Below are 10,900 nucleotides of genomic sequence, written 5' to 3'. Positions count from 1 at the left end.
GGGGCTCCTGCCTCCTGACACCCGCTGCTGCTCCGCTGGCACAGGCCCCCATAACAGCTGTGTGGCACTGGCTGGGAGCCCCTGGAGCAGTGGGGGCCCAAGGCAACTGCTGGCCCTGTATGCCAGCAGGTGCCAGGGGCCAGGGCCCACCAGATGCCAGGGCCCACCGGAGAATCCGCCGGCTCCCCGGTGGGCCAGTCCGACGCTGTGTATATAGTTTGTCTTATCCAAAAGAACCAAATTTCCTCCTTTATCAGATCTCCTGAAAACAGTATCACTCCATCCCTTCATTTCTTGCAAAGCTTTCATCTCAGATGCTTTCAAATTTTTTTCTGACATGGGATAGAGTAAAGCTTCTACATCCTTGATGACCATATCATGGAAAAGATCGATACTGTTCCCAGGAGATATAGGAGGTGACAACATGCGCTTCACATTTTCATTTGGGGGAAACACAATAGATTTTCTTGATGTCAAATTTAAAATAAAAAATGGCTCTTTAAAAACAGAAGTGTTTAGAAATGAAACCGCAACAAATAATTACTTACATTATAAGAGCGCTCACCCATTACACACTAAAAAGGGACTTCCATATAGTCAAATGCTAAGAGTAAGAAAACTGAATAATGATGAAACCATTTTTAATGAACAAATTTCTGAGCTGAAACAACGTTTTTTGCAAAGGGGATACCCTATGACTTTATTAACCCCTTCGCACCCGAGCCTGTTTTTGCCTTCGTGACCGGGCCAATTTTTTCAATTCTGACCAGTGTCATTTTATGAGGTCATAACTCTAGAACGCTTCAACGGATCCTGCTGATTCTGACATTGTTTTCTCGTGATATATTGTACTTCATGACAGTGGTAAAATTTCTTTGCTATGACTTGCGTTTATTTGTTAAAAATATGAAAATTTGGTGAAAATTTTGAAAATTTTGCAATTTTCAAATTTTTAATTTTTATGCCCTTAGATCAGAGAGTTATATCGCACAAAATAGTTAATACATAATATTTCCCACATGTCTACTTTACATCTGCACAATTTTGGAATCAAAATTTTTTTTTGTTAGGAAGTTATAAGAGTTAAAAGTTGACCAGCGATTTCTCATTTTTACAACAAAATTTGCAAAACCATTTTTTTTAGGGACCACCTCACACTTGAAGTGAGTTTGGGGGGTCAATATGACAGAAAATACCCAAAAGTGACACCATTCTAAAAACTGCACCCCTCAAGGTACTCAAAACCACATTCAAGAAGTTTATTAACCCTTCAGGTGCTTCACAGGAATGAATGGAATGTGGAGGGAAAAATAAACATTTCCTTTTCTTTCACAAAAATTTTCCTTTAGACTTTTTTTTCTTTACTTTCGCAAGGGTAACAGAAGAAAACGGTCTATACATTTTGCTTTTCAATTTCTCCTGAGCATGCCGATACCCCACCATATGTGAGAGAATAATACTGTTTGGGCGCACAGCAGAGATTAAAAGGGAAGGAGCACCACTTGACTTTTGGAATGCAAAATTGGCTGGAATCGATAGCGGACACCATGTTGCATTTGGAGAGCCCCTGACATGCCTAAACAGTGGAAACCCCCAATAAGTGACCCCATTTTGGAAACTAGACCCCTTAGGGAACTTATCTAGATGTGTATTGAGCACCTTGAACCCACAGGTGCTTCACAGAAGTTTCTAACATAGAGCCGTGGAAATAAAAAAAGCAACATTTTTCACAAATAAATTGTTTTAGCTTCATATTTTGCATTTTCATAAGGGTAACAGGAGAAATTGCTCCATACAATTTGTTGAGTAATTTCTCCTGAGCATGCCGATACCCCATATGTGGGAGAATAATACTGTTTGGGCGCATGGCAGGGCTTGAAAGGGAAGGAGCACCACTTGACTTTTGGAATGCAAAATTACCTGGAATCGATAGCGGACACCATGTTGCGTTTGGAGAGCCCCTGACATGCCTAAATAGTGGAAACCCCCAACAAGTGACCCCATTTTGGAAACTAGACCCCTTAGGGAACTTATCTAGATGTGTATTGAGCACCTTGAACCCACAGGTGCTTCACAGAAGTTTATAACATAGAGCCATAGAAATAAAAAAAAGCAACATTTTTCACAAATAAATTGTTTTAGCTTCATATTTTGCATTTTCATAAGGGTAACAGGAGAAATTGCTCCATACAATTTGTTTAGCAATTTCTCCTGAGCACGCCGATACCCCATATGTGGGAGAATAATACTGTTTGGGTGCATGGCAGGGCTTGAAAGGGAAGGAGCACCACTTGACTTTTGGAATGCAAAATTACCTGGAATCGATAGCGGACACCATGTTGCGTTTGGAGAGCCCCTGACATGCCTAAATAGTGGAAACCCCCAACAAGTGACCCCATTTTGGAAACTAGACCCCTTAGGGAACTTATCTAGATGTGTATTGAGCACCTTGAACCCACAGGTGCTTCACAGAAGTTTATAACATAGAGCTGTGGAAATAAAAAAAAGCAAAATTTTTCACATATAAATTGTTTTAGCTTCATATTTTGCATTTTTATAAGGGTAACAGGAGAAATTGCTCCATTCAATTTGTTGAGCAATTTCTCCTGAGCATGCCGATACCCCATATGTGGGAGAATACTACTGTTTGGGTGCATGGCAGAGCTTGGAAGGGGAGGAGTGCCATATTGGAGAGCAGATTTTGCTGGAATTGTTTGTGGGTGACCTGTCACATTGTCAGAGCCCTTGACGTGCCTAAACAGTGGAAACCCCCAATAAGTGACCCCATTTTGGAAACTAGACCCCTTAGGGAACTTATCTAGATGTGTATTGAGCACCTTGAACCCACAGGTGCTTCACAGAAGTTTATAACATAGAGCCGTGGAAATAAAAAAAATCAACATTTTTCACAAATAAATTGTTTTAGCTTCATATTTTGCATTTTCATAAGGGTAACATGAGAAATTGCTCCATACAATTTGTTGAGCAATTTCTCCTGAGCATGCCGATACCCCATATGTGGGAGAATACTACTGTTTGGGCGCACGGCAGAGCTTGGAAGGGGAGGAGTGCCATATTGGAGAGCAGATTTTGCTGGAATTGTTTGTGGGTGACCTGTCACATTGTCAGAGCCCTTGACGTGCCTAAACAGTGGAAACCCCCAATAAGTGACCCCATTTTGGAACCTAGACCCCCCCATGGAACTTATCTAGATGCGTAGTGGGCACTTTGAACGCCCAAGTGCTACACAGAAGTTAATAACGAAGAGCCGTGAAAATAAAAAAAATCATATTTTTTCCACAAAAAATTACCTTTTCGCCCTCAATTTTTTTTCCAAAGGGTAACCAGAGAAATTAGACCCCAACAGTTGTTGTGCAATTTGTCATGAGTATGATGACACCCCATATGTGGGGATAAACCACTGTTTGGGCGCATGTCAGAGCTTGGAAGGGAAGGAGCGCCATATTGGAGTTCAGATTTTGCTGGAATGTTTTGAGGATGTCATGTCACATTGTCAGAGCCCCTGAGGTGCCAGAACAGCATAAGCCCCCAAAAGTGACTGCATTGAATGTCAAAAAAGTTTAAAAACGTGGTTCTGTATGGAAGATTTTAAAGCAGTCATGGAGGCATAAGGCTGGCAATGATGGGCATTGTGGGCAATAATAGCGGGTATCATGCCTCATTCCTCTCTTGGAACATACACGACATCTTCTCTGGGGGTTCTTTCTTGTTTCAGTTGCTGGAATGAGTGCAATAAAATGTCGCTCAGTGAGTCTTCTAACATCTTCAGATTCTAAAGGATTGGCGGGGACAACATTTTCAAAAACAAGATGTTCAATGACCTTTTCCTGATAATCAAGGAAAGTATCTGTATTTCCGGCTTTTCTGTACAACACAAAGGAATTATATGTGGCCACCTGAAACAAATAAATGACTAACTTCTTATACCAGGTATATGATTTTCTTGATACCTGGTATGGCTGTAGAACCTGATCTGCAAGGTCCACACCCCCCATATATTTGTTGTAGTCAATGACAGACACAGGTTTTGGAGTAGTGGATCCCTGATGGTCTGCAATGGCCTTTGTGGCATCTGTGTGGATCGAGCTCAGGATAAAAATATCTTTTTTATCCTTATACTTAAGGGCAAGCAGCTCTCCATTGCGTAAAGCCCCTGACTGCCCCTTTCGGAACTTTTCATTGACCAACGATTGTGGAAACCCCTGACGGTTTTTGCGAATGGTCCCACAAGCCCCTATGTTATGGTCAACCAGACTTTTAAATAGGGGTATGCTGGTGTAGTAGTTGTCAACATACAGATTATAGCCTTTTTGTAAAAATGGAGTTATCAGCTCCCAAACAATTTTTCCAGATGTCCCCAGATAAGTAGGGCATCCTGGTGGGTTTAGTTGACTATCTTTCCCCTCATAAATGCGAAAAGCAGCTGTGTATCCGGTTGAACTCTCGCACATTTTATGGAGCTTTATTCCGAACCTTGCTCTCTTAGAAGGAATAAATTGCTTGAGGTGCAGTCTTCCTTTGAATTTTACAAGGGACTCATCAATGGAAATGTTTTCTGTTGGGGTGTAGAGCCTCAAGAACTTTTCTGTTAAGTCTTTGATGATGGGTCTGATTTTGAATAGTCTGTCATGTTCTGAGGCATCTCTGGGCAGGGATTGACTATTGTCGTTAAAATGCCAAAACCTCATGAGCATTTCATAACGGGTCCTAGGAAGAACTGCAGAAAACATAGGGGTGGCTTGAACAGGGCGGTTGGACCAATAGGACCGAATGCTCGTTTTTTTTACAAGCCCCATAGCGAATGTAAGTCCTAAAAATTTTTTCATTTCTAAGACATTAGTTGGTGTCCATAAATTTGACCTACCATAATAGGATCGTGGACTCTGGCTGATGAATTGGGACGCATATAAATTTGTTTGTAGGACAATATGCTCTAGCAAGCTATCTGTCATAAACAAATTAAAAAAATTAATTGGTCCAAATTTTTCCACCTCCACATTTATACCAGGAATGGCATTAAAATTAGGGATGAATGGAGTAGCCGAATCCGAAGCCTCCCATCTGGGAAATGCTACATCAAGAGGCAAAGCCCCTTGGACACTGACGTGCGCCAATTCACGAGCACTAGGGACAGCGCTAGTACTGGGCATTGTTCCCTGAGTTGGAGACGTTTCTCCAGAAGCGCTATTTGTCCTTCTTGTTGTACTGGTCCTTGTGTGTGAAGATGGACCAGAATCACTGCTCATTTCTGAGCTATCACTGTCGCTGCTACTAAAGCCCTCGAAATCCACATCGCCATCTGACACTGCGCTTTCTTCACTGTCAGAACATAACAGTGCATAAGCTTCCTCTGTACTATAATACGGACGGGCCATTTTATTAGTTTTTATTTTTTTTTCCAGAAATAGAAAACTCTGAGGTGACGTGACTGACTGATGTGACGTGACTGACGTGACTGACTGACGTGACGTGACTGACGTGACTGACTGACGTGACGTGACTGACGTGACGTGACTGACGTGACTCTCGTGACGTGACTGACTGACGTGTCGTGACTGACGTGACGTGACTGACTGACGTGTCGTGACTGACGTGACTGACTGACGTGACGTGACTGACGTGTCGTGACTGACGTGACGTGACTGACTGACGTGACGTGACTGACGTGACTGACGTGACGTGACGTGACTGACGTGACGTGACTGACGTGACGTGACTGACTGACGTGACGTGACTGACGTGTCGTGACTGACGTGACGTGACTGACGTGACGTCACGTGACTGACTGACGTAACCCTAACTTTAACCTAACAGTAACCCTAACTGTTACTAGCCCTAACCTGCCTTATCTGGGTTTTTTATTGTTTTTTTCACTTTATAGCACAATTGCTGCCTGGCACAGCTGTTGCCAGCAGCACTTGTAACGCTGTTTCTCCTCAAATCTCTCACTGACAGGAGCTCTGAGGAGAAACAGCATTTTTATAAGGCAGATCGCTGGGAAAGTTTGTTGCTACAACAAACTTTTCCCAGCGAGCTCTCTCATTGGCTGCTGTGATCTGATGTCATCAGGACCTGAACCAATCAGGTCTCGATGAGGTCAGGGGTCCCAGCATGCATTGTGCGCCGGGATCCCTGCATTATAAGGTACGTGGGGGTCCTGGGGGGCACAAAACCGCCGACAGTAGATAAACGTCAGCGCTGCACAAAGCCCAGCAAGCGCCAACGTTTATCTACTGTGGGCGGTCGGGAAGAGGTTAAATGAAGCATATGAAATGGTAAAAAAATTTTCTCAGATGGATTTATTAAAGGAAAGGACTAAAAAATTAAATAGTGTAGTCAAACCTACAAAAAAATTTAATTTTTGTTTCAAACATAGTGCAATGGATAGAGCAATACATGCAGCAGTGAGAAAACATTGGCATCTCATTGATGCAGAAAAAACCTTACACACAGATGGTAAATTAGTTCCTCAATTTGCATACAAAAGGGCACATAATATAGGTGATTTATTAGTACATCATAGACTTCGTCCCCCTCAAAAAAATTGGCTACGAGATTTATCAATAAAAGGAAATTATAAATGTGGTCACTGCAAATACTGTCATCTTCATCTGACAGGGAATTCTATACATTTTGGCTCTTTTGAACATAAGGTACAAAACTACATTTCTTGTCAAACTAAATTCGTGGTTTATATTATTTTTTGTCCATGCGGTTATTTTTATATTGGAAAAACTATAAGACCACTTACGTTTTGGTGAACACTATACATCTATTACATCAGGAAAGGGTTCACTGCGATTAATTAAGCATATTCAAGATGTGCATAAAGCTAACCCAGAAATTTTGAGTCTTGCAGGGATTGAAAAGGTCAATTTTCCACCTCAAGGAGGCAACCATGACAAAGCTTTATTGCAACAAGAAGCAAAATGGATCCTGAAAGCGAACGCACAAGGTCCTTTGGGACTAAATGACCGGATCAATCTATCAGTATTTTTATAAAAAATGTTATATAAAAAATTGTATGTAAAGTTATTTAGATTATAATCTTCCTATGATATTGTAAAAATATAGATTATCTTGTAAATCGATATGGAAAGATTTATTCTTTACTAGTATCTTGCACTCTGTATATTGTATAACTATATATTTTTTTGTAAATGTTTGTTTCACAACTTGATATGTATGTTAATTAGTAAGGTCTGTGATCCTATAAAGGGAATGACCTTTAGCTAATCCCCTCACCTGGACCCGTAGAAGCGAGTAATCGCGAAACGGCCGTTGTCCGGCACCTCCCTCCCCTAGCATTCCTCTAACGTCCTGCATGTCCACACATTTGATGGAATTTATGTGAAATAAAGACGCACAGCTTTTCAGCTATATCGGTGAGTGCTGCATATTTCTTCTTTTTTCGCTTCACATTGAAATTTTCATGTTTTTTCATGCAAGCACCTCCATTTTTTGACTGAATCATATGCCGCAATACTTCAGATAAATAGCTCCGTCTGGTAGTGTGGTGATTTGTGTGCCCTAGTATGCCGTTCATCTGTTTGCTCTTTGCTGGGATATACATAATATAGAACAGGGATCCTCAACCTGTGGCTCGGGAGCCACCTGTGGTTCACATGCCCTTGATGTGTGGCTCATGGCTGTAGGTCAGTTTGGTACATTAGCAAACCGCTATAAAGAGTGGGTTTCCCGATGGTGACTTTTGTGAGTAAGGGCAAAGAAGAGCAGATCTGCATGAGCATATACTGGGCTTGGTATAGGATGGTTCTGTCAGTCAGCAGAGGTGCTAGGAGCTAGATGCTATGTGGGAGCCCCTAGATTTTGGCATAATGCCCCAGTGTGATTTCTATGGGGAAGCTTTGACTGTCATGATACCAGTAATGGGGCTCTAGGTGTCACTATCGGGGGGGAGGGAAAGCAGGAGCTGCATGTCACTACTCAGGGGGGAGGGTTGGAAATCTGGATGTGGCTCTCAAGGTAAGAAAGGTTGGAGACCATTGGTTTGACTAAATATGGGTACGTTTGAGATTGATGTTTGTGAAGTTTTTACACAAGAAGAAAAACGAGTTTAAAGTCACCGGTGAAGTCTCGTTGCCAAAGAAGTGAATGCTAAGAAACCGTTCCTCCTCAAGGACATCCAAACAGTAACGCTTGTCCCAGCCTTCTGGAAAAATGTCAAAGCTGATCATCCCACCTAGGAAGGAAAGAGCAGAGTTCAATCTACAAGGACGGCCATATTAAAGCTAGCGGTAAGTGTAAATTACAAATTACGCTTGTTTGACGATACTAATGCTTCAAAATGAAGAGAAACGTGTAACTTACCTCTGGTAAACCTTAAGCCTTTCCCTGCAAATTCTTTCTGAAGAGCGGACACAAACTTCTCCCTGATTTTTTCTTTCTGCAAATGAGCAATGAATAAATGATCAGAGCCCATGTTCCTTGCCCAGTGACTGGGTCAGTCTACCTACATTTTTGTATTCTCCTACTAATCACTGTCCAGGTTCTCATACACTTTCATTGAGTACAGGGACAGCAGATGCCTCTGGCCATGGCTCATTGTAACTTTGAGCACGGTGGCTCAGTGGTTAGCGCCGCAGCCTTGCAGTGCTGGAGTCTGGGGTTCGAATCCCACCAAGGACAACATCTGCAAGGAGTTTGTATGTTCTCCCCGTGTTTGCGTTGGTTTCCTCCGGGTACTCCGGTTTCCTCCCACATTCCAAAGACTGATAGGGAATTTAGATTGTGAGCCCCATCGGTGACAGTGATGATAATGTGTGCAAACTGTAAAGCGCTGCGGAATATGTTAGCGCTATATAAAAATAAAGATTATTGTTATTATGAAAACTAAAGGATCAGGCTTAAATTCAGCACAATCGATCCATCTATTTCTTAACATCTTTTGCTGAAGAAGAAATCGTCAGTTGGTCCCAGCAATATCTGTGGGTTCTGATGGCGTATTCCCAAGTGTACAGCACCTTAACACAGGCATTGCTTGTGTGTGTGACTCAGAATCTTAAGATGGCAGTACACAGATTAAAGATGGCTGTAGTGATTATAACTAGGGCCTGGATCATACGGGAATATTTCATGGTATATATTTGTACTGCAATGATGATCGTGTCAGACACTGACAGTCTTCTTTATCAGGACCTTAATGTACATGAACTGCCCCAGGGAATGATGGCACTTGCATTAGATTTCACGTGGGAGAGGTAAATCACTGAAAGAACAGCAACATGTCAATTATAGAAGACAGGCGATGGGTGGGAATAGAAAACAGAGGTAGCAGAACTGTAGAACAATTCAACATGGGGCGGCACAGTGGCTCAGTGGTTAGCACTGCAGCGCTGTGGTCTCGTGTTTGTGTGGGGTTCCTCCGTGTTCTCCCGTTTCCTCCCACATTCCAAAGAGGTACTGATAGAGAATCTAGATTGTGAGCCCATCATGATGATAGTGTCTGTAAAGCGCTGTGGAATTAATCGCGCTATATAAATGAGTAAAATAAATAAACATAATAAATAAACAATACATTTCCCTACAAGAATAGGAAGCATTTAAGGAAACCAGGATGGATGAACACATAACTTAAGCACATGTTAAAAAGGAAGAAAGAAATGTTTATAAAATGGAAAGAGGGAGGCATATCTAAAGAAGAATATAATGCTGACTGCAGAACTTGCAGGGCACAAATCAGATTACTAAAGCTGACAATGAATTAAGGCTTGCAAGAGACGTCAAAAGCAATAATAAAGGATTTTGGGGATATGTCAAAAGTAAAAGAAAAGTCAAAGATGCTATAGGATTTTTACAGGATGAAAATGACTAAATGGTAAGACAGGATGTTGAGAAGGCCGAACTTTTAAATTCCTATTTTGCATCTGGTTTCTCTCAGAAAGGAAATGTAACATCAACTGTTCTTCACTGTCCTATTAAGGGAATAGAAGAATCCAGGATATCTTTAAACAGAAAGATAGTGAGGAAACACTTAACTAACCTAAATGAATTCAAGTCTCCAGGTCCAGATGAGTTACACCCCAGAGTACTGAAGGAGATAGCAGAAGAAATTTTTGAACCCATCTCCATAATCTTTGAAAATTCTTGGAGAACAGGACAAGTCCCAGAAGAGCAAATGTTGTTCCTATCTTCAAAAAGGGGAAGAAGGTGGACCCAGGCAACTATAGGCTGGTGAGTCTGACTTCTATACCAGGAAAGATCTTTGAACAAATTATTAAACAACATGTATGTAAGTACCTGGATAAGAATGAAGTGATTAAACAGAGTCAGCATGGGTTTGTAACTAATAAGTCATGTCAGACTAACTTAATTTCTTTCTATGACAGATTCGCTGATTGGGTGGATCAGGGAAATGCTGTAGATATAGTATATCTTGACTTCAGCAAAGCATTTGACAAAGTATCTCACACCATCATTATTGAAAAATGGCTAAGTATGGAATGGACAAGGCAACTGTTAGGTGGATTCATAACTGGCTTAGTGATCGGACCCAAAGAGTGGTTGTAAATGGCTGCACATAAAGTTGGAAGAAAGTCTCAAGTGGGGTACCACAGGGCTCTGTCCTGGGCCCTGTATTGTTTAACATCTTTATCAACGATTTAGATGAAGGAATTGAGGGTAAACTGATTAAATTTGCTGATGACACAAAGCTAGGAGGGATAGCTAATACTAGAGAAGAGAGAGAGGATTCAAAAAGATATAAATAAACTGGAGCAGTGGGCAGCAACTAACAGAATGGTTTTTAACAGGGAAAAATGCAAAGTACGACATCTGGGCAATAAAAATGAAAAAAGCATATACAGAATGGGAGGAATAGGGCTAAGCAACAGCACATGTGAAAAAGACTTGGGTATAC

The 10,900-nt window shown here is 41.5% G+C and overlaps 1 protein-coding gene across 1 annotated transcript in view; it reads right to left on the bottom strand.

Annotated features, from left to right (window-relative positions):
• Positions 1-10,900, bottom strand: part of PMM1 (phosphomannomutase 1) — a 91,905-nt gene that overhangs the window by 13,570 nt on the left and 67,435 nt on the right. Inside the window, exons 6-7 of the mRNA XM_073549427.1 lie at positions 8,353-8,428; positions 8,109-8,224 (exon numbers count right to left, since the gene is read on the bottom strand). Coding sequence (XP_073405528.1) covers positions 8,109-8,224; positions 8,353-8,428 — 192 coding nt within the window. The remainder of the gene's footprint in view (positions 1-8,108; positions 8,225-8,352; positions 8,429-10,900) is intronic.

This window comes from Dendrobates tinctorius, unplaced genomic scaffold (genome assembly GCF_039654945.1).
Source record: "Dendrobates tinctorius isolate UK_male_01 unplaced genomic scaffold, ASM3965494v1 ptg000159l, whole genome shotgun sequence".
NCBI classification, from domain to species: domain Eukaryota; kingdom Metazoa; phylum Chordata; class Amphibia; order Anura; family Dendrobatidae; genus Dendrobates; species Dendrobates tinctorius.
This window is presented reverse-complemented; position numbering and strand designations above follow the sequence as displayed.